The following is a 25280-nucleotide window of genomic DNA, read 5'->3' on the forward strand; positions in this document are numbered from 1 at the left end:
CTCTCCAGTTACACAGCCTGCAATAATTTAGTGTTAAACTCTACTTAACACCATCATAAGCTTTTTAAATGTGTTCATGTGTATCTGTGTGTGTTAATGGACAGATAGCGTACATTATATCACCACGGGTCAGCGTTTTCATTTGTTTTTGTGAAGCAGTAGATCTGGGTGCTATGACAGAATATACTGTGTGAGACTTTGTTATACTGTGGTAGATATATTTGTACCAACTGTATTAATATAGAATTCAGTTGATGTTCTGTTGATCAGAAAGTAGAGTATTTATATTAGATTTACTGCTTTTGAGTATTTTAAAACTCAGTTGTTACATAATCTGAAGCTGTTTATTTAATATACACTACCGTTCAAAAGTTTAGGGTTAGTTTGATTTTTTAAAAAGAAATAAATACTTTAATCCAAGGAGGCATTAAATTTATCAAAAGTGATTGCTTTACATTGGTAGAAAAATTTCTACTTTTAATAAATGCTGTCCTTTAGAACATTATATACAGTATATTAATAAAACCTAAAAAATTTACATTACAGTTTTCACAAAAAAAAGTAAGCAGCACAGCTGTTTTCAATGTAATAAAATTAAATATTTATTGAGCACCAAATCAGCATATTAGAATGAATTCTGAAAGATCATGTGACTCTGAAAACTAGAGTAAAGGCTGCTGAAAATTCAGCTTTGCATCACAGCAACAAATAACATTGTAATAAATATTTCACACTATTAATGTTTTTATTTTATTTTTTATTGGAAATGTACTATTTGTGCATGCTCATTGCCCCTATTTTTACATTCATATTACTTTTAAGGTCAATTTAAAATTAATCTTAAAAAAGCACTAATAATTTCATAATGGTTAAATGTAATCTTTAACAAATCTCAAAATGAATATCCATTATTTCTTTTCATGTAGCATGACGGTGATATAAAATTTTGTTCATACCATTCAGCATGTTCTTAAATTATACTGTAGATCTTATCCATGAGAAACGAGGTAATCACATTTCTGTGTAATGTTCATAAAACCATTCTTTTCGTGCAACAATTTAAGGATGGTTTTATAGACAATTTACATATAAATAGGTCTTGCACATGTTTCATGAATGAGGCTCATAGTGTTTGTGTTTCAGCCAGGAAGCCTCAATGTTTAGTTGTGCTGTTCTTCACCACCTGCCCACATTCCCTCACATCTGCGTCGAGCGTGACAGAGTAGAGGTAGCATACTCTGCCTTTGGCTGAATGCAGAGAATACATACTGTAGCGGTGTCCAAATATGCCTTTTGTGTGTCTGCTTAATATAGCTACAGTGTGAGCTGTTGTATTAGTTACAGCATGTGTCAGGAAACTCTCCTAGTTTAGCCCATCTGCATGACTGAAACAAGAAACAGTTCAATCTTGGCTAGCCGTTGTCTGTCAGCATTGCAGCTTCACTCTGGGGTTCCATCGTACGAGCTCCCGGTGTCATACTGTTGGCGCCCTGGTAGAGCTGGTTGCTATAGCAACAGCTGTCTCGGGCGGAGGGGGCTAGTTTGAGAAGAAATCCTGTGCTTCAGTTTCAAGGGCCAATAGGAACATTCTTGAGCACAAAACCCTGCCAGAATCTTGTTGCTAATGATTAGTGGCTCGCTCACCACCTCGCCCAGACAAAAGGGAATTCCTGTCATCCACGACAACTTCAGCAGAGAAAAAATAAGGGATGGTGTCCATTTCTTTACTTTATACCGCATGTCAGAGCTCCCATACTGCAATTAAAATAAGAGCACTTTTTATGTACGTTCAAACTTTAAATGTACTTTCATCAGATTGTCATTTGCAGATTGTTAGTGTGCAGTGGTGTTTTTTTATGGAAGCTTGTTTATGAAAAAACAAAACAACAACAAAAAAATAAATAAAATTGCGAGATGTAAACTCAGAATTCTGAAAAAAGTAGCCAGAATTCTGAGATATAAACTAGAAATTGCAAGAAAATAATTCAAAATTGTGACAAAAAAAAAGTCTGAATCGTGAGGTAAAAAGTTGCAATTAACTTTTTCTATTCCGTGGCGGAAATAGGCTTCCATACTTTATTGCACAATAACCAACAGCGTTTGCCTTGATCATGTGACTCTGATTATGCTCGTGGGGTGGCCAAACTACACTTTAAGTTCCATTGACTCCCATTCAAACGCATGCAAATGTGGGAGACAGGAAACGCAAGCTCAAGTGAATTATGCTGCATTCAAAGTTCAAGTCTGATGAACCTGCATTTGTATGCATCACATGAAAATATGTGACCAATAGAAGACTGATACATCACAGCATGAACTTTAGCTGAATTAAAAAAACACAAACTTTAGATCTGCAGGATTACAGCATTGCAGTAGGCCTAATGTGGAGTAGATTGCATATGGTTACATTTTGGATGCATTATATATGATGAACTATGTTTAAAAAAAAATTAAAAAAAATACGCCAAATGTGCAACTTCATATTACAACTATTGAGGTGTCTGTAGAAATGTTGCGCACTCAAAGTCTAGCATGACCATTACTTTAGATCGCGTGGTAGTGTTTCTTGTGCAACAATGAACACAGTATGAGCCTTGCTGTCCAATTCACAATCAACTGACTCTTAGAAATGATTATTTTTAATGCAAGTTTCCTTGTAATTTAGCCATTTGAATCAGATTCACTCAGTCAGCGAATAGATCAGACTTCACAACTGATGCCCACACTGAACTTTGAGTCATTTTTCTGTTATATCAAATTCAAAATAAGCTGGGATTCATGAGGTTCGCAAGGCTAAAATCATTTTATTTACCGACTGGTTGTTCATGTGACGTTTAAATAAAAATAGGTACTTGTAACAAATGTGAATAATTTTTATATTCTAAAAAAAATCATTCAAATAATTAAAAAAATAATGAAAATATTAATTATGTAGTGTATATATGTATAAAATAATATTAGTTATTGAAAACAGGTTTTTAATTAATTTAATAGGAGCTTAATAAAGTCATGAGGCATATGTGACAGGAAAAGAAATATCATGCAATATATGATTAGGAGACATGCAGTATTTGAACAGGCCCCCGGAGCAGTTTATGTAGTGGAGACGCTTTTGGGTGGCAATATTATGTAAGCACATGGCCTGATAAGGAACAGCGAGTGATGGTGGGAGGGAGATGCTTTATGTTAATCTTGCACAAGCCTTTCAAGTGGCCAACGATTAGATTAGAGAGGCATGCGTTAACTCTCCAATTGGGAGAGAGTTATAAAGTGAAGAGGTGTCATTCTGGGGAGAGAGAGAGAGAAGCAGAGTACGGGTTCCTGTGATTTTAATAGTAGTAGTAAATGTCAAAAGGAGGAAGGATAGCGTGAGTAAGAGGAAAGATTTGTAGTCATGCTAATGAGAAGCCACTCTGACAGGTTCAGAGCTCTTTTTGTTCAAATTAACTTTAGCTTTTGAGTGCCACCAGATTTAGAACAGCAGCTTTGAGTGGAGACCATCTTGGCGTGATGACCTTGAACAAATATGGCACAGTGAGGCCTTAAGTGAAACACAGATACTGAGAGACTGAAGTATTGTGAGCCTCAGCACACAGCTCATTCATTATTTCTGTCTGTGCAACGTCTGCTCTCCTTAAGGGCATGTAATTATCAAGATTATAAACAACTGAAGAGTGTACTTGAGTTTTAATGTCTGTTTATAGTGGTGTTTATGTTTTAAAGAAATAGTGCACACCCAAAACTGAAAATTATTTTGGGTGAATTATTCTGTATGCAGTTGTGTCTGCAGACTAGCATGTCACAAGTTAGTAAACGGCAAAGCACAAATGACTCATGACCTTCGTTATGCAACTGTACCGACTCTAAATGACATTTGTGATGAGCAGTACAGATATGTAAACAACACGACTTGTGTAAGCGAGTGTGAGCACCTCTCCGTGTGGCTGTGATAAATAACCACTGCGTGGCAGCCAGCTTGTCCTGCTGATCACTCCAAAAAAAACTCCCAACACCTACTAACACTCCTCTCAAACCCACACAACGTGTGATAGCACCCAAAGTGCGGACATTGGCCTGCTGAAACACTTTCTAGCTAGTTACAAGCATTATGTAATGACGGCTAGTTGAGGTTCAGCCTCATGCTTATTCGTTTCTGGATTTACATGCATATTTATAGCTTTTAATGAAAGTCAACAATGAAAATAGCAGCAGTGCTTAAATGCAGGAACAGTGCAGCCAATTATCAAAACAATTAAGGTTTTAATTTTATATAACTGTGCCATTTGCTTTGTCAAAAAGTAGTTGGACATTACAAACCATATAATAAATAACTGTTGTAATTTAACTAATGATTTAATTGTATTACTCTCTGTGAATGCAATGTTGTGGGTTTGAAGCTCATTAATGAGATAATCCTATCCTCTTTATCTGTGTAACAGTGTTGGCTACTTCCAAAACAGAAGTCTTTGCTAATCCATGTCTCTGTGTTCCTTGACAGTGGCCCATCCTCAGGAACCGCACCATCCACCAGGAAAACTGGTCATCCAGTGCTATAAGTGTGGGGAGCCATGCAAGGGAGAGGTTCTCCGGGTGCAATCCAAGCACTTCCATATAAAATGTTTCACATGCAAAGGTAAGATCTATTTACTACACAGTGGCTGTTAGAACACCTTAATCTATTTGCAAACATTGTGAAAACTTCTGACAGCTCATTTCTTAGGTCAAGAATGACGGATGAATATAGTAGCACCAAATTCCGCTTTAGCCTGTTTGTCATTGTGGAAGTAATTTAATTACATTTAGTCATAGCTTCATCCAAGTCAAAAATGTGACCAAAGGATAAGACGAACAAAGCTGGCTCTGATAAAGCAGATGGCTTGTGGGGTTGAGTAGAGAGGAACCCAGAACTTCATTACCTGATGAATGAAACCAAAGTTAGTCCAAAGCTGTATCATGCCCCCTCCGCACTACCACGGTAATTTAATTAAATGGGCCACTCATTCCTTGTCCAGTCTTCTGTGGTCTTCATGTCTGTTTTACCGGCACCATTTGGCAGGAATTATGGAAAATCTGACTGAATTTGCTTGGTGAGTCTTTCTTGAAATGATATAGGCGGACAACTTTGGCAGGAAGTAGTTTGAGTTTGTCATCACACGTTTTTATTTAGGCCTGTTGTGGTTGTACATGAAGTTCGGACCTTCTTTATTTAGTTGAAGTGTTTTTGGCTGTCTCTCTAAAAGCTTATTTTTCATTCTTTGCACTCCATATAGATCAACCCTCAGGTTATATAAGAGAATGTAAGGTTTATGTGGTGGCGTGTTGCCAGTCGCAAAGAGCAGACAACTCATTTCCTTCTGGAAACCTCAGCAAGAGCTCAATTGCTCAATGTGCCTTTGTATACATGTAAGATAGCACTCAAAGAAGAAAAACGGTCAGTTTTTGCATTCTTGATTAATGGGCAGCACTTCAATATGTAAAACATTGAGGACCTGTTGATAGATAACGGCGTCCTCTTCAGCCGTTTGAATGTCATAGCCATGGCAACCATACTATTAGGTGTCTGTGTCTGGCTGTAAAAACGTTGTATGAGGGGTCTTGACAATAAATATCAGTGCGTCAATAAGCTCCTGTTCCCAACAATCCTTTAAACAGCCCTCAGAAGCTGAGGTCTCTCCGGGTTTTCTTTAATCTCACCTGAACAGTTCACTCCACTTGTAGCTCCTCATTAGTCACTTATTGCTGATGCCGCGTTAGTCACCTCAAACAAGGTCATAAATGAGAGTGCCCTGTCATCACTGAGATGAAGGACTATATGAGGTTTCTTTCTTTCCACTGTTTACGAATGTCAGTATTTGAACTGGTGTCAATCTGCTCAACAATTTTATTATATATACATATTTTTAAATATATTTTTTTATATTATATGATGTTTTATTTTATTTCAGTATTTTAGTGATTTGGAAACAAAATAATGTCTCTTACATTGTCTCGAGTGCTTTGTGAGTTCAGCCCTGCAGTAAGATCATGATGGGCGTATGAGCGGAGACTTACATCATTACTATAGCAACCAATGCAGAGACACTGGATATTGATGACACTGTCTGAACAAACAGATCAGATTTTCTCAGTCACAAAATGGCAGAGTGGACGGTAAGTCCTAAAGACTGGATTTTTTTTTTAACTGGATTTGTATGCATTTTATGTGCTAGTCTAGGAAACTTCACAAGATTTACTTCACAAGCACAGAGTGAATGGAAATGGAAAAATGGAAAAAAGACCAAAATGGCCAGAACTAGTTCACACCAGAACTAGTTAATAGTGAGAATTGGTCCCTATACTAAAGTGTTGCCAAAAATGCTATGATGTAAAATGGATAAGAAATATTTTAGATTCTGCACCATTTCTACTATTTGTGAAATTGGTAATGTGACTCTTTGTACAGACGGTCAGATATTCTTGCTTCCAAGCTCAAGATGCTCATTGGATCATTCTCAAAATGATGCTGGAGAACATAATCATCAGATTTTTCATGCAGCTCAAGTGGTGCTGCCATTAAAGCAAAAGATGGAAAAACCAAATGCATTCTGAAATTCTTGTTGATTGTTAAGTTCAACTTTTCACTCAAATTGCTATGCCCCTGATGGGTCAAATTTTATTATTATAAAATATTATTTATTATATTCAACTTTTTACTCAGTGTTAAAATGTGCACATCAATGCACATGTAACATACATGTAACAGTAACATATATGCATTTTTATGCAAATGATACAAAGCTACACACAAACCAAATATATTCTGAAATTTATGTTGATCTCAATTCAAATTGTTATGCTAAGCAATTTTCCATGGAAAAATATCAGACAATTTTGTATTAAATTAGTAAAATGCGAAATAGAAACATTCAGACTTTTGGACCACACTTTACTTTTTGAGTACCATGTGAGTAATAAATGAATATTGAAATCATTCAGTACCATTATATATACTCAGAGTGTCATTGTTGTCCAGTTGTCCTGCATGGATGCATGGGCATTAACGTATATTAATCCTCATCTTCCTAGATTGTCAAATATAGAACGAGTAAGACTATTAGTCTTTACTAGTGGTCTATTTCTTAAACACAGAGGAGGGCAGGACAAGGGCTCCATAATCTAATGGATCTCCCATATTTCTGGTCAATCAGCTCCATTCCTAGTAATCAGGATTCGGACTGTTGCATAAGGTCTGATGTTACTTTCTCTGTGGATACCTGGCAGGAGTGCTTCAGCTGGGGTGACCTGCCAATACCTGAACTCTGGCAAGAGAAGATGCAGTGCTCTACAGCTCAGTTGTAAGCTAATGAGCCTTGCTGTGCTCTATTAGTTTCATTTGTTCACTCTAAGCAGGCTCACTTAGACCACTAGAGTGAGCATTTGCAGTCGACATCTCCAGCTCCGCTCCCCCCTTCTCCACGGTGATCACTTTATATTCCTGTCCACGTCTCACCCTGTCTTTCTGCACGTTCTCTTTCCCTCTCTTTCTCTCGCTCTGTGTGTGAATGCTGTGTCAGTCTGCAAGCCTGTGTGTGCTATTTCGGGCATAGTCTCCGGGAGCTGTTAAAGCGCTGCAATGCTGGAAATAGCTCTGCTGATCCCCATTGGGAGGATAAGACGGCAGAGGAGGGGTCTGCACACACCTGTGTGCTTGTGTGTGTGCCAGTCACTCCGCAGCTGTGGGTTTGCATTAATGATGAGTGGCAGATGCCCCTCGGAGTCAAAGGTTACGTGCCTGAACTGTCATTCTCACAGCCAAGAAGATGATGTCACGGGTTGACCTCAAAGCAACAGATTCCTTTCACAAGTTTGAGCATTTCATTTATATGAGGATGTGTTTTGATGAAGTTACTGCTGTTTTCATTGTTTTCGTTTTATGAGTTTTTCTCTGTGAGAACCAGATCATGTTACTTAAACTGAGAAATTGTTCCTATTGAATAAGAGGAAACGGAATCCCTAATTCTGTGGCTGCAGTTAAATAAATGTTCTGATTCATCACCATTGTAAAAAAGAATGGAAAACAATTACAATGGAAGTCTAAGAGTGATTATACAAATGTCACACTATTTCCAATAGCATTTTTTATAGTATTTATAATATTTAAAAAATGTATATGCAGGTTTTTGTTTTTGTGTGCACACACCTAGGTTGTTCTGCAATTGTTAAAGGGATACTTTACCCGAAAAGGAAATTTCTGCCATAATTTACTCACCCTCAAGTTGTTCCAACCTGTGTGAATTTCTTTCTTCTGCTGAACACGAGAGAAGATATTTGGAGAATGTTGGTAACCAAAACAGTTTTTCCATAATATGGAAGTCAATGGGGACCAGCAAATGTTGGGTTACCCACATTATTCAAAATATCTTACTTTATGTTCAGCAGAAGAAAGAAACTTCTAGATGTTTGGAACAAATTATGGGTAATGATTGCAGAATTTTCATTTTGGGTGAATTATCCCTTTAAGTGAATCCACACATCTATGCAAGTTACACTGATTCAAATCATGTTTGGGATCAGTAAGATTTTTATTAATTTGAAATAAGTCTTATGTTCTTCAAGGCTGAAAGGTTCATGAGCATAAATAGATTTTACAGCATTTTACTGAACAAATTATACTGTATGTGCACTATGTATAAAACTAAGCTCAACATTTCTGCTTCAGATTCTAAAGTAAAATCGCCCATATACTTCAAATGTAAGTGCATTGCTATCTGCAGTGTTTTGTTGTTGTTGTTAGTTAGTTTTTACAAACTAAAAGATGTGCTAATTGTTTACATAATAATAAAATATGTTAGTTACACTTTAGTTTGGGGACCAGTTCTCAGTATTAACCAACCATTAACTGCGACTTTTGCCTCAATAAACTTATAATTTGCTTATTAATAGTTAGTAAGTTTAGGTATGGTGTTAAGTTTAGGTATGGTGTAGGATTAAGGGATCTAAAATATGGTTATTCAGAATAAGGCATTAATATGTGCTTTATAAGTGCTAATAGACTTATAAATGCTAGTAATATGCATGCTAATAAGCAACTCGTTAATAGTGAGAATTGGTCCCTAAACTAAAGTGTTACCAATATTTTTTATGGTAACTGACAGGATGCTGGTGGTGACAATAGATCTTACCTTGCATTTAATCTGGTTTATTTCTTTAAGAGTTTTAATAGAGTTTTGTGTGTATGTGTGTGGTAAGGGCTAATGAGATTCTTTATTTAGAAAAAAGTGGAGCCAGAGAAATTCAGACAGGCCTTACTAAAATAGTGGAGAGGATTTTTCTGGCACCTGTCACTGTCAGAGACACACATTACCAACCAGCCATACTCCATGTTGCACACATATAGACTCAAACACACACACGTGCACACACACACACACACACACACACACACATGCTCCTTCCATTCCTTCTCCCATTAACTAAACAGTTGTCAGTTGTAAAACAACCTCTCTAGTTTATGCAACCACACACACACACACACACACACACACACACACACACACACACACACACACACACACACATTTCTCACCCAGTCTTTCTCTGTCAGTCTCCAAAGTGGACAATCATAAAAGCCATTATAACTCATAACACAGTAAGCCATTGTGAAAGCAACAAATAATGTACTGCTCTCTCTAAAACCCAGCATTAAGTCAGCAAGTTGCCTCGGATACAAAACACAAACTGTTATGTAGTGATGTGTCTGAAACTAGCCCTGTAATGTCAGATCGAAGGCTGTAATACTGTGGCTTCACACATGCAGCTGGGACAGGAATCAACGAGGAGTCCAACCAGAGGTCATCCTAAGAATGTCCATGAATCAAAATTTTTACTTTATCTTGAGAAAAAGGCTGCTCTGTTTGTGAATGATTGATTTAGATGAAAAGTGTCAAAAAAAATTGAAAAAAAAAAGAAGTAATTATTAACTTAGATTGGAGTGTTTTATCTGGCTATGACGTTGCAGATATATTTCTGTCTCACTTGAAAAATCCCAATTTACATCTATTTAATGTATCATTTTCTCAGCAATGATATTTAACAGAGACTTCTGCTTAAGTGTCCTGCTTCTCAGATTTTCATCTTCAGAGAAAGCGACTCAAGTAATCTAATTTAATTGATTGTCTCTTCTAAGTTTATTATTTTACCTGAATACTGAGCTCAGAAAATGACAATTCTGAGCAATTTTCTTCTAGGTGAGTTATTATTACGCTACCATGTTTCTACTGTGGTACCACCACAGTCTATTTTTGTAAGAGCAGTAAAAATCAGCACTACCTAAAAACTGTCATTCAAAAGTCTGAAAATATGTTTCTGAAAAATGTGACCCTGTCTGTGAAATCCAGGCTAAAGTCTTCAAATCTAATTATGAGATAACAAGCATCAAAGTTTGATTTCAACCATTAATTTTACTACGATTTCAATCTTTGACATGGCCTTACTCAGTCAATATTAAAGATATAAAGATATATATTTTCATCTTTTTGAAAGATGATTTTATGTAGAAAACAGTAAATCACAAAAAAAATTACTTTAGATAATAGGTTTTCACAGGCAGGGTCACAGTAGTTCTTATAGTTATATAGTTTTTATTGTTATAGTAGTTTTAAACAGTAGTGTATATATGCCTTTTTTTTTTTTTTCAATTTTTATAAACAGTTGACATTTTTCTTGCTGTCATGAATTTTTATCAGTCAATTCTTCATACTGTCCTGTGCGCTTTATTAAATTTGCTGTGCTCTACCATGTAAACTTTAAGACTCACCCATGCAGTGGCTCATGGGAAATTATTATAAGCGCAGGAAATATATGTTTAAGGATTTAAATTACTTGCAGCATACAGTACCATCTGCATTCCTTGCTGAGGTCAGACTCAGAATTCTGCTCCCAGGTGAATCATACATTTGTGCCACGTAGACTCAGTGGTCATTTTAACGATCTCTGCATTTTATTTTGCAACTTTGCTCAATGTACATACACCTCAACTCAAGCAGCATGAAAGATGTCGCCATTAGTATCCACTCACTCTGTCAATGCAGAAAATCAAGCCAACAAAATTAGCTTTTGTTATTGATGTTTATGATCTACATACAGCTAAATGGAGTTTTTTTTTAAGGGTTCATATAAAAATAAACACTTGATTTACTCCAAACTCATATGACTTTATTTCTTCTGTGGCACACACACACAAAAAAAGAAATTTGATGAAATTTACTGTTTGTTTCTCCATGCAAGTACATAGAATGGGGATTGAAGCTTCAAAAATGATGCTAAGTCACCATAGGCATATCATAAAACTGGTCAATATGATATTCATAAGCCACCTGAATCAATACAGTACCTTTGTGTGAGAAACAGGCTGAAATTTAAATCTTTATTTCGTAATAATTTACCACTGCAACCTGATCATTAAAACACTGAATGAAGTACGGGATCAGTCCTATTTATGAACATGTGAACCAGATCAACCGATTTATTGTACAGATGATAACAGTCAATTTTTACTTCTCTAATGAATGCAGTTTTTTGGCTGAACTATTCTTTTAAACTCTCCCACATATTCAGCCTGAGATCTCTGGTCATGATGCTGGACAGCCTGTCTGAACAGTTTGTTATAACGCTGTTGTTGGTAGTATCACATGGATAATAAATGGTCCCATGCTCTGTGCCAAGAGGCCCCTCATGCCAGCCAGGGTTCTTGTTTGGGAATCATTTTATCTGCTCTATTAGCTGATCTCACACAGTGATTAAGTGCACAAAAATGAAGTATAAAACCACACCACACTAAAAAGATGAGAGAAAACTACACAGAGACTGTTTGTCTATACATCCCACTGCTGTTACGGTATTTGAGGGTGAGATGTCTCTCCATGAGGAGAAACTAGGAGTCATGTAGAAGTCTCAAACAAAGTGGAGAGAAACCCATGCAGAAAGAGTGCTATCCACTAACGTGCAGGGGAGAAAGCAGCATGCTGGGAATCTCATTAAAATATTGATGAAGTCTGTGAAAGCTTGTTTAATGTCTGCAATATACTGTATGGGAAACCCGGGGTATTCTGCGCTTCTGCACTCTGAATCTGAACTAAAAAAAGTCACATTTGAGTTGAATCAGATGTCCCTACTCTTCTTAAATCTTTCCAGTATTTCATATGAATCATTTTTTTTCTGTTTCCATTCAGACGGAGGCAGTTAGAGAGTGTGAGGATGGAGAGGATGACTCAGTGATTGAGAGTATGGATGGATGTTTGTTTGTTCTGGGAGGAGTTAACAGGCTGTTCTGTTGAGGAGGGATCTGACAGACAGCCGAGAGCATCATTACACTTGCATCATTGCTCACGACACACACACACACACACACACACACACACACACACACACATGCACACGCACAGTTGAACTCCCAGTCACTCCAGTCTATGTAACTACTGCTTCTCTTCTGTTAAGAAGACATGTTTTAAAAGGTTAAAGGCCTGCAGACATGTTTAGATGGTTAATATGTTATATAGAGGTTATATAGCAGATATACGTATAAGCAAATTTTACCTAACAATACTAGTTTTGACCCGCAGGGGGTGCTGTGTGCAAACTGCTCTGGTGCCCTAGTTTTTTTATAATGTAGATTTGGTGTTGTCTCAAGATGGGACATCTAACTTGAAATATAACTGCAGACAGCCCAGGATAGTAGTGGCAGTTTTATCCCTGTGGTCTGTGGTTACAAGATGTGCATGAAACAACATTAATGGGTTTGACATTTTCTAAACTGGCATCCTGGCATTTTGTACCCTGTCAGTGAAGGTTACCCAAATGCCAGACACAAGCGAGGGCACTGGCTGCGACTCTTACACAACTCTCTCTGCTAATCACTGCTGTCTCCAAAGCCACCTGCTTGTCACATTCGTCTGTCTAAATAGACCTAATCTTCCAGAAACAGAAGACAGATTCAATGAAGCAAAAGATATGATGACAGCTATGGAGATGAGAGTACAAATAACATTTTGGATTTGTGTTGAAAACTTAATGTGAAAAACGTTAAACCAAATGATCATTTTAAGTCAGTTTATTCATTTGGCAAAGATGGGAATGAATCTCCTTAGCTATATTATCAATCAAACTATATTTGTGTCACGCCCCTGGACTCATTGTGTTGTGTTTTCCCTCCACATGTGTTCCGTGTCACCGTAAATTTGTTATTCCATGCACCTGTGTTTCCCCAATTATCCTGTGTTTATAAGCCATAGTCCATTCAGTTCATGTTTGTCGGAGATTATATGTCAACCCTGGTGTTTCCTGTGCTCCTGTCTGCCCCGTGTATTTCCTTGGATGTTTGGATTAAAAGACTATTGTTTTCGTGTACTCCTGGTCTCCTCACCATAGGCAAAGTGTGACAATTTGTTCCACTTTTACTAACTAGAGATGTATACATATGTACTATTTTGTGTTGTTTGTTATTTCTATAAATCAGAGATGCCCAAACCAGGGCCCAGAGGCCAAAGTTGGCCAGTGATGACCTTTGATTTGGCCTGATGCCATATCACAAGATGAGGGAAAAACATAGAAAAAAAAAACATATCTTTGTTTCTAATTTATATATATATTTTTTTTTAATTTTTAATTTTTGCATTAAAATGTGAGGAAACAATTTGAAATGAATTTGCTTAAAAAAATGTAAAAATCTCATGGTCAGACATTAATAAAGTCCATGAAACCGTAAGGTATAATAATGAGTCACAAAGGTGCTGAAATTTAGCCTAGTGCAGGTTTCCCAAACTGGAGTTTGTGAAGGAATTGCTAGGTTAAATGATAAAAATATAACATTTAAATAAATTAATAAAAATAAAAATAATCAAAAATAAATTACTTAATAAAAATAAGATTATTAATAGTTAGTAAGGTTATAAACTAGTAATAGATAATAAGTAATAGGTAATAAAAATAAGATTTTTTTACATGAGAGAACTGTGAACAGGCAAATATGTTGTTAAATTATTAAATGATATAATATAAATATGCAGAACTTCAAGTAAATATTTAATTTAATCACATTAAGCAGTGGTGCTAAAACCGGAGATGGGGGTTTGAATGTGGTCTGCGTCATATGCTGTTTCTTCTCCATTTTGTCCATATTTTCCTGTGAAATGTACACTCCATTTCATAAAATGGTGACCAACTGTGCCCCTTATATATTTACAGGTTGGGATGTATTAGGATAGACAGAGAAAAACAGATAGAGAGAGAAAAAAGGACTGAGAGGAAGTGAGAAAAAAGGGGACTTGTTGAGAAGGGGGTATCATGTGACGCTAAACAAGCTGTTAAATATCAGTCTTAGTCTGCCAAGGAGCTTTCAGACAGATCTGGCATGTGTGACGGCAGGATTCCACATAGACACGCTTGCCAAGAGGACACAGACCTAACACACCTATTCATGCAGACCTATATAAAGTGTCTGAACTTGTGCCAGAGTCTTGAAAGCTCATGAAATCTTTAGCATACCAAACTCTCTCTTTATACACCTTTGTCCTCAGGTATTGGCCAAGATGAGCTTAAGGCCCCCTGACCTTATGTTTGCTGGCAACCAAAATGTGTAAATCCCAGTGCAAAAGAGATGCACTAGTGTGACTACTGAGTTTGAGAGCCAAACCAAGTGTCAATTATTTGGAAGCGGATGGTGTGTGTTTCAACATTGTGTTTCAGATTTCACTCGACTGTCTTATACTGTTTGATCTCATTAAACTTTCTAATTCTATTCTAATTTCTGATTTCTTTGTTCTTGAATTGACATTCAGTGTGCGGTTGTGACCTGGCCCAAGGAGGTTTCTTCATGAAGAACGGGGAGTACCTATGCACGCTGGACTACCAGAGGCTACATGGCACTCGCTGTAATGGCTGTGGAGATTTTGTTGAAGGAGAGGTGGTCACTGCTCTTGGGAAGACCTACCATCCCACATGTTTTGTCTGCACTGTTTGCAAGTAAGAGTTTACCAAAAGCAAGCCCATTTCATCCGCATTAAAACATGTATGACTTGTATTTGTATGTGAAGAAAAAGCTGAATTAGCCTTGGACTTGCTAACACAATAAGTTAGCTAGTACTAGAAGTCAATTAGCCATTTTCCTGTTTAACACTGTAAAGCTGCTTCAACACAGTAAACAAAAAAAACTAAACAAAAAACTGAAAAAAAATATTGTTAAATATTATTACAATTTAAAATATTTTTTCTATTTTAATAGATTTTAAAATGTAGTTTATTCCTGTGATGACAAAGCTGAGTTTTCAGCAGCCATTACTTCAGTCTTCAGTGTTACATGATCCTTAAGAAATCATCCTATTGTTCTGCTTAATATTTTTGTGGAAACCATGATGCATTTTTTTCAGGATTCTTTGGAAGTTCAAAAGAACATTTATCTGAATATCTGAAATTGATTTTTTTTTGTAGTTGTTACTGTCACTTCTGATCCAATTAATGCATCCTTGCAAAATAAAAGTATACATTTCTTTTTTTGAAAAAAATGACTGACCCCAAACATTTTAATGGTAGTGTAAATGCCTAAATGTCTTTGCATCCTTCTTCTGTTGCCAGACAGCCATTTCCCGCTGGTGATCGAGTCACGTTTAATGGAAAAGACAGTCTCTGCCAGAGTTGCGTCCAGCAAACTTCCCCGACTCCCAAAGACATCAGCGCCTCTAGTAGTGAGTCCACACTTGCGCACACACGTGTGTTTGTGCTTATTGGTTAAATTTTAGTGTCCTACTCAGATTTCAGCTTGCCACAATCATCCCCTTTTATAGATGTGTTAGATTGTGTAGTTTATGCGTGTGTTGACAGGTCTTATACTGCTCAGGACTCAAGGTCATTGCTGCTAGTTGGAAACTCACTGTCTCTCAATCCCATCAGAAGCTATATGCTTTGGTTTCGTCAGCATCTAAATCCACTGTTTGGAATATCAGGAACCATGATGTGATGCATTTTGGAAAATCTGAAGTCTGGATTTGTAGTTTTTTCAAAGGAGTAGTTGACCCCAAAATGAAAGTTCTGTCATCATTTACTCACCCTCAAGTTGTTTCAAACCTTTAGGAGTTTCTTTATTTTGTTGAACATAAAAAAAAGTTGTATTTTGTAAGTATTTTGAAGAATGTGGGTAACCAAACAGTTGCTGGTCCCTATTGACTTCCGTAGTGTGGAAAAAAATACTATGGAAGTCATTGGGGACCAGAAACTCTTTGGTTCAACAGAAGAAAGAAACTCATACAGGTTTTGAACAGATTTCGAACAGATTTTTAAAAGATTGAGTAGTGCACTCCAGCCTTTATTAGCAATGCTCTAAAATCCAGTCAGAATATATTTGAAACCGCATAGCAACACCCTGACAACCACCACAAACTCTTAGGCAATGCTTATATCAGTCAGAATACATGTGCTGTACGTTATCAACACAGGAATGTCTTGGCAACCATCCACAGCACCCAAACACCACAATGGCTTTTACACAGGGAAGTATTTTTTCCGATATATTGTTTTAATAAAGATCCCTGCTTCTTTTCAGACTTCTCTAGGGTTACTTGAGTTGACAGGATGCTTAGACCAATTCCTGTGCTGTCAACCAGGGAAAAACTGATTTCCTAAAAATCTTTCTCTCTTTGATTTCTTTCACTCTTTTATCTCACTTTGAGGAAGTTCTTCATCCTCCTCCGGTAGATTAGGGGTCCTCTTTGTGTAATTTAAACTGCGGGGCCCCAGGAGTCAAGCAGACAGGCACAGAGAATGAGAGAGGCTCAGAGCCAATGAAAAGCTCAGAGAACTCCAGTGCCTGCTGGTTGTCCTATTCTCTCTCACTCGCATTCTCTGAGCTTCCGCTTTCTGATACATTCTAGACTGATGGATGCTGACAGGTCAGGACTCCATATGTGTAGAATGTGCCGATTTCCTGAGGCTTGGGATTTCCTTATTATAGTAAATGGCTTTAGTCATTAAACTCAAATTGTCATAAAGCAGGGAATTGTTGTTGTTACATAACAACATCAGGTGATGGACAATTACAGGAGCAATTTAGCAATGAATAGCTGCTGTGTTGCAGAGGAGAGAATTAATGTAATTCTAAACATTGCCTCATGGGATTGAGTTGATTGAAAAAAACATTGTGTAGATCAAGTATTAGTGAAGTTTGACGATTTTTGCTTGGGTGGAAAAAAGGTGCAGGATACACACACACACAACACACATTACTGTTCAAAAACAAGATTTAATACTTATTCAAGAACATATATATAAAACGCGACAGTAAATAAAGACAATGTTACAAATGATTTCAGATAAATGCTGTTTTTTTAACTCTCTGTTCATCAAAGAATTCTGAAAAGATGTATCTACAAAAATATTAAGCAGAACAACTGTTTTCAGCATTGATAATAATACGCTACTTGAGCACCAGATCATAATATTAGAATAATTTCTGGAGGATCATGTGACACTGAAGACTGGAGTAATGAAGATTGGTGTAAAATAGTCAATTTCAAAATAAATTAATTTCATAATATTGCTGTTTTTACTATAATTTTGTATCTAATAAATGCAGCTTTGGTGAACATAACAGACTTCTTTCAAAAACATTTAAAAATATTACCTACCCTAAACTTTTGAAAAAATAAAATAAATTATAATATGCTACATAAGTATGCTAAGTGTTTTTAGACATCACAGCATTATAATGTACAGTATGAAAAATATAATTTTTTTTGACCATTTTAACTTTAAATGAGTGTAACATAACAACAAATGTTATCCTAATGTAAAAAAAGGGAAAATTAGCATGCACAATTAAATATTTGCCGATATGGTATCACTATTTTAGTCATAACCATGAATTTTATTTTAATCTGCCTATGTGTCCATGCACTTCCTCATTCTGTCTCTCTTTCCTGTCTTCCTTTCACTCTTTCTCAGTTATCTTTCTCCTCTTCTCCTATATGTGCAAGTGTCCGTACATACACACACAGACAGGAACTTAAAGAGCCGTAACGAATATATCTTTGTGTCATGCATGGCTGATTATTTGTCATTCAGGAACCCCAGGAAATGATTTGAGGCCGATGAAAGTCTTTAGCCCAGATAGATAAGTGCTTAATTTTTTTTTGGAAGGCGCTGATTGTTTCAAGCCATGATAATGCTGCTTTGGCAAACCCCACGAAGCTTTTACCGCATGACACTTCTAAAAACCTGCTCTGAGTTTGAGAGTTTAGATAAACCTTATGACAGGTGGATTGAACACAGGTCTCTCTGAAACGTTCCCTTCTTCTCTTTCTCGACACACATTGCACACACACACACATTGCACACACACACACACATACTCTCTGCAGGTCTCTAGCACACACACACAGTGCAGGCAGAGATCGAGAAGGCTTAAATGATGGACCTCCCCGCCCGTGTTGCCAACTGCTTTCAATTGAAAGTAGCTAAAACTGGTAGCTAAATGTCACTAGATGACATCATAATGGCAAATTCACTGATCTATATAAAGATGAACGTAGATCAGTGGGCAAGATGAGAACTTAGATAAGGTTTGTCCAAGCAGTTGCTATATTTGTCCCTAAACTTTTGAAAAAAGTCTCAAAAGGGGCAGGGAAGTCGCTAAATCTAGCTACAAAGTAGCTAAATTGGCAACACTGCTCCCCGCCCCTCCGCATCCGTCCCTGCTTTTTAAAAAAGCTTTTGGGATTTCAGCCAAGGAACATAAATAGAAGATGACAACCATGAGCTATTTTTATCCCTCAGCCTTTTAAACACGTTACACATATATTAACTAAATTTCTTCGAGTTCCTTCAGGAAGAAGCTCCAGCTTGTGGAGAGAAGATGCTCAGCTTTTTAGAAATGGTTCTGTAGGCTCTTATTCAATTAGTCATGAAATATAATGATGATTCACTATTGACTGCTGCATGAATTTAATGGATACAATATGCATTGCTTGAAATGATTTCTGAGAGCCTGAATATTCAGTGCTGTATGTTGTAAATCAACAGGCCTCAAAAACTAAGGGAGTTTTTTTTTTTAGTTGACACTGACATCTAGTGGAGAGAATTGTTTTTGCACACCTAATTAACCCCAAAATCTTTAAAAATGTATGAATGTAATTGCATCATATCCGAATATGCCTGCCCTACTGTGTATCATCATTATTGCTAACTAAAACTATTAAAAACTATTTGAAATAAAGTTGAACTAAAATATGAATATTAGATGAAAAACTTAAAAAACTGGAGGAATGTGAAAAAAAACGAACTGTAATAAATAAGTTTAAGTACTGAAATTCGTTAAAACTAAAACTGAAATAAAAATAATTGAAATCTACACAGATTAAAAAATATATTTTTAAATTATTTAAAAATAATAATATTTAAAAATGACAATAAAATGACAAAAGCATATAACATATTTGCTAAAATATATATGAAAATTTAAAATATTAAAATAAAATCAAGTTCAAAATATTAATATATTCTATAATAGTATGTAAATAATACTAAAATAACACTGCTGTGTATCATAGGAAAAGCGCTAAATTAAATATCTTGTGAATAGCAATTGCAAATCTTATCATGGCTGATGGCTGATAAACTAAATATTTTTGGCTATTAAAAAAAAAAGGCTCTTTAATATGTGTTGTCCAACTTCTCATTAACATGTCAAAATGTCATTTTCTGGCTGCTGTTCATTCATTATGTGTGTGTGATGTGTGCATCTGTGTGTGCTCTCTTGCAGACTGTGCAGGATGTGGCAGGAATATAAAGAACGGTCAGGCTCTTCTGGCCTTGGACAGCCAGTGGCACCTCGGCTGTTTCAAGTGCAAGGCCTGTGGGAAAGTGCTGAGCGGGGAGTACATCAGCAAGTGAGCTATGCCTTAATTATTTTTTTATCTCTCGCAATCTCATGCCTACCTCTCTCTCTCTATAATTCCCCCTCTCTTATCTGTCCTCTTTTCTAATAGAATTCAATTTTTGCTCTTATCCTTGATTCATTGAGATGACATAGAATACAGTAAAAACATAAATCTCTGTTCTCTCTCTTACTGTCCTACTCTCTTTTTTAAGGGATGGTTCTCCGTACTGTGAGAAAGACTACCAGATTAATTTTGGCGTGCAGTGTGAGGCCTGTCATCGGTTTATCACAGGGAAAGTTCTGGAGGTGAGTAACCAGTATGCATATATTGACTGAACGTCTCGTCTGCTTCTGATAATATTTAGGCAGCATATTAAGGTATCATAGCTGCGCTCCAGATGTAAAGGTGGTTGCAAAAGTTAGGCAGCATTATTATATTGCCTTCTAAAATATATACGGTAGCATGAGCAATCTAATCACATAATAATGCGTTGGGGATAAAGCAAAAGAAATGTTGAAGTTAATCTATTTAGAATTTATTTAGTACCAAGACATATTAATATTGTTTTATAATGTTATTAAAATATTGCAATATTATAAAATGCAATGTAATACAATTATTTTATGCTATATACACTGCCAATAAGAAATTTGGGTCAGTAAACTTAAACAAAGCAAGAACACATTCAGTTGATCAAAAGTGAAGTAAAGATGTCTATAATGTTACAAAGGATTTCTGTTTCAAAAAAATGCTGTTCTTTTGAACTTTACAACATTGTGGTTTCCACAACATTATTAAGCAGCGTCTGTTTTCAACATTCCCTGAGCACCAAATCAGCATATTAAAATAATTTCTGTAAAAATATATCACAATATTACTGTTTTTACCAACACCAAACTTTTGAAAAGTAGTGTATTTTTTCAACCTACAGCAAGTTTCATTTCTCATTTATGAAGTATTTACTTTGTCTCAGGTACTTCTCATACACTTCATTAAGAGAAATAAAAATCACACAAATTGTTGACATACAGTATAGACATACAGTCGGTATAGAAAAGAGTCACCCTTTTAAAATAATCACATTTTGTTGCATTGCAGCCTGAAATGAAGACGGACACAGTTTTTGTTTGATCAAGCTGTATTTACTCAGTGCAACTTATAGCATCCAAGTGAAAGATATAACACCGACATGTCAGAAAGAGCCATAAAATTAATATATGTAGTACAGCATAGGTAATATTGTCTCTAGATAATTTGGTAAGAAACCTTTGAGTTCAGATTGAAATCTCTGACTTTTATTTGCAACAAAACATCTTATTCTGACAAATTTGAGCACAGTTTGAAACGTTGTGTTTTTTCCTGATGAGTCTATTTTCTCAGGAGAAAAGTCTGAGAAGCAGGAGACCTAATTTGCTCTGATTTTAGTCCCGTTGATTTCTAGAAGACACATATGAGATATTACTGAGATCTCTGTTGTGAGTTTTCTTGCCTTACGGATATTAAAATGGTCTCTTGTGGATTTTCAGTGTTCAGAGTTTTATAGTTATGTCAGTATGTGTCAGTGTTCCAGATTCTTACACTTCCGCTCCCACTAAACATCTGGATCCCCTAAGAGTGGAGTCGTTAGTCTGACCCATGTCCACACGCACATCTCAACATCCAACAACATGGCTGAACTTACATCATTTCTCCATTCATCAAACATTTTAGAACTGACACCGGCCCACTGGGAATAGAGCAAAGCAGCACCGTTGGCTGGATTCCAAGGTCCCGCCCAGCTATTGTACACGGGACGGCCCCTTTGAGGCCAGGCCCCTCTGATAGGGTGGGAGAGCGGTGAGATAGAGAAGGGGGAATTTAGGAAAATTCTCAAGAAAAGTCGAAGGGAAAACGTGAGGAACTGAAGGGGAATTTAGGAGTTCTCTCGAACAAGAGAGTGCAAGTGACAAAAGTGATTTTAACCGTAAAGTCGCAGGGCTGGGGTGCCACACGAGCAGCCTGCCGGAGGTAATATTTCTAAACTGTTTCAGAGGCGATTTCTCATTTTTTATTTTAAAGCACTTGACAAACATGTTTGCAGTTATGTCACAATGTGTGTTCTGGTCGGTTTTAGGAGCAACTTGTAATATAAGCGTGCGGATGGTGTTTATCAACAGAGTGTAAATACTTCAGAGCTTTTTCTTTGCTGTTTGGGTGATCATGGTCAAACCTTGTCATCCTGATTATACTGACCTGTCAACAGTCTATTAGTTACTGGTTCTCATCAGTGCTCTCGCATACACAGTCTGTTTGCACTTGTACCCTCAAGTAGACTAGTTGTGTTTATGGGGATCTGTGCAGCCACAGATGGTGGAAAGGAAGTGCACTGGAATCTTATGCATGTGTGAGCGCAGGAGATCAAAACCAGCTCTCTGGCTATATAAATCCAAGCAGATATGTATAGAATCTCGATGTAATGTTGAGAGCAACAGATGCCGCTGGTCTGCAGATGGCATCGCGCTCGTGCCAAGGAGGCCATTCAGATTTGATGAGGGACGAATAGTGCTTAAAAAAATTGTTTTGGAACTCTGTTATTTTAGGTTTGGTTATGAATTAAGACTTTGCAGTTAACAGTTTGTTTTCTGTGTATTAAACATTTATGTTGTTAACAGATGCTCACACATGCTATTTTGCTCAGTGTTAGCTTGATTACTCTGGGCTGTCAGCTTCTATTTGTCAACCGTGAATAAGTTATTTAACTGCAATGAATTTTCACTCTCATTAAACCTCTCCAATAAGTGTCTAATGTGGCTATCCAAAAATGACAAGTCGGCCTCTCTGGCCCTGCATTATCTCACCACACATACACACACACACACACACACACACACACACACACACACACATGCATATCCAGAGTATATTAGACACCCGGAGGGAACTTGCTCAGAGGTTGTTCTTTTGAAGGTCATGAGACCTAATGGAGTTTTTTTTTTAATTAAAAGAAATAAAAATAGATGCAAATGAGAAATGAAATAGTTGACAGAGTAAAACTACAGAGCTATAAATTAAATATGGATAGCATAGCTCACATAATTTGGCTTCAGAAGAATTTTATGTGAAGAGTTCTGACTTTTGAGTGCAGACTTTCAAACATTCAAAAGCTTGCTGTCAGTGAAATGTTTTTTTTTAAGAAATTAATACTTTTATTCAGCAAGGATGCATTCAATTAATCAAAGGTGACAGTAAAGACATATCAATTTCAAATAAATACTGTTCTTTTAAACTTTCTATTCAACAAAGAATCCTAAAATAAATGTATCACAAAAATGTTAAGTAGCACAACTGTTTTAAACATTGATGATAATAAACAATGTTTCATTAGCACCAAATCAGCATATTAAAATGATTTCCGAAGGATCATGTGACACTGAAGACTGGTGTAATGGCCGCTGAAAATTCAGCTTTGTTCTTATGGGAATGAATTATTATAATTAATAAATATTTTTAAATATAATAAAATAGAACATTTAAAATAGTAATAATATTTAGTAATATTACTGTTTTTACTCTATTTTGATCAAGAAAATGCAGCCTTGGAGATAACTTCTTTCAAATATCTTATATTAACTATTAAATCTGAGCACAATTTGTGACGTTGTGATCTTTTCTGAACTTCTAGAGGCACAAATGTATGGGGAAATATCAGTATAATAATATTATCTTATTGCTGTCCAGGAACAGTGATTGTTATATTAAAGAGAACTCATTTGTGTTTTTCTTTTCTTTTGGGTGTATTCTCTTTCTCTTTTTTACACTTGTGACTGTTGGGTTTTGTTTACAGGGTTTGGTTTTTCTGTTTTTCTGCTCCGCAAACAGAACCTTGTCAGATTCACTTGTCTGGCTCTTTCCTCAGTGGAGTGTGGCGTGGAGTGTTTTAGTTCAACTAGAAGAGAAGATATACACAACAATACAGTCAGGCAATACAAAATGGGGTTATGTTACTGACTACAGATGAAAGTCACTCCTACTGGAATTCATACACACACTGCAAATGCTAGACCAGTAAAAATGTCCATTCTAGAATCATGCAGTGACCAGCCTGGCCAACTCACTTGGTTTTACACTGGTTAGGCTGGTCTGGTTTGATGGGTTGAGACAAATTTTTGGCCCATGTTAAGCTAGGAAAGCAGCTGGCTGACTAGCTAAACCATCTGAACATTGTTTTGGCCAGATTGGGAGGTAGTTAGATTATCTGAACACTATTTTAGCTGGGATTGGAAATCAACTACGACCAGCAAAAGCAGTTTTTTCAGTATAGTGCTTTTAGTTCAATAAAGTCTTGCTGGTTATGATGGATAAACAACCTAGTAGGGTCAGCTGCACATTAACATTCCATGCATGGGACCAGCATTCAAAATAATATACATCTATCCAAGCACTTTCTCTTTTTCTCTTCATCCCTGTTTCCCTCCCTCTCTCTGGCTCTGTCTTCTGTCCACACCCCTCCATCTGGGCTGAAGCAGAGGCATGGTCTGTTCTTGGCCCCTTTCTTCAGAGTTCACTGCTCTATGTTTTCTGTGTTGGCTTCTTGTGATGCAATAGGAAATGACTGCTAGCCGTCTGTCTCAGACAGAGCACTACACAGAGAGGTAGAACATGTTGTCACTCTGGTTTGTTTACTGGAAAACTGTTACATGGCCTTGTTGCCATGGCGAGGAGGCCCGGGAGCCGAGGGGGTCACATCTGTGTGAAATCATGCGTTTCAGCTGCATTGCCTCATAGTTCAAGTCATCAGAGGACCATGGGATGTTTCCCCTGCAGAGGAGCCAAATGGGCAACTCCCTCCTCAGCAATCAGAACTCCAGCTGATAGAGGAACAACAAAACAATTGAATTGTTTTGAGAAGCAGAAGAGATAAACAAAGCTTTAGGTTTTCTGGTGCAGTATAGCTCCTGTGAACATTTGATATAAATTTCAAAGAGAAAAAGAGCAAATCCTCTTCTTTCTTTTTTTTAGGAACAATTCACTCTTTCTCAATTCACAAATCCTCTTCTTTCTTTTTTTTAGGAACAACTCACTCTTTCTCAATTCACAAATCCTCTTCTTTCTTTTTTTTTTTTAGGAACAATTCACCTTTTTGACTTTTCTTTTTTTCCATGAAACACAGGAGAAAAAAAAAGTAGTTATTGTTAGATTTATATTTCCCATAAATATAAAAAATTCTTACCGTAACTCTGGTAACATGGTTGAAATTCAAACTAAATATTATATGGGTTGTTTTATAATCTGTTCTTTCATAATTTGGTACATGTGTAAATACAGCTGATTTCTTTATTTTAGCTAAATATTTCCATGAAACACAGCAGAAGATATTTTTAAGAATATTCTGGCTACTCT

General features: G+C 36.6%; 1 protein-coding gene across 23 annotated transcripts in view; it reads left to right on the plus strand.

Annotated features, from left to right (window-relative positions):
* Window positions 1-25280, plus strand: part of LOC107689952 (actin-binding LIM protein 1-like) — a 73208-nt gene that overhangs the window by 28321 nt on the left and 19607 nt on the right. For 22 of the 23 annotated variants that reach the window (XM_016488146.1, XM_016488140.1, XM_016488147.1 and 19 more), the window contains exons 2-6: window positions 4499-4633; window positions 14814-14997; window positions 15607-15716; window positions 19784-19910; window positions 20113-20206. In XM_016488146.1, coding sequence (XP_016343632.1) covers window positions 4499-4633; window positions 14814-14997; window positions 15607-15716; window positions 19784-19910; window positions 20113-20206 — 650 coding nt within the window. Of the gene's footprint in view, window positions 1-4498; window positions 4634-14813; window positions 14998-15606; window positions 15717-19783; window positions 19911-20112; window positions 20207-25280 lie in introns of those variants that run through there. The other variant, XM_016488162.1, reaches the window with a different exon arrangement.

The sequence above is a fragment of the Sinocyclocheilus anshuiensis genome, unplaced genomic scaffold (genome assembly GCF_001515605.1).
Source record: "Sinocyclocheilus anshuiensis isolate Anshui unplaced genomic scaffold, SAMN03320099.WGS_v1.1 scaffold1541, whole genome shotgun sequence".
Lineage (NCBI taxonomy): Eukaryota > Metazoa > Chordata > Actinopteri > Cypriniformes > Cyprinidae > Sinocyclocheilus > Sinocyclocheilus anshuiensis.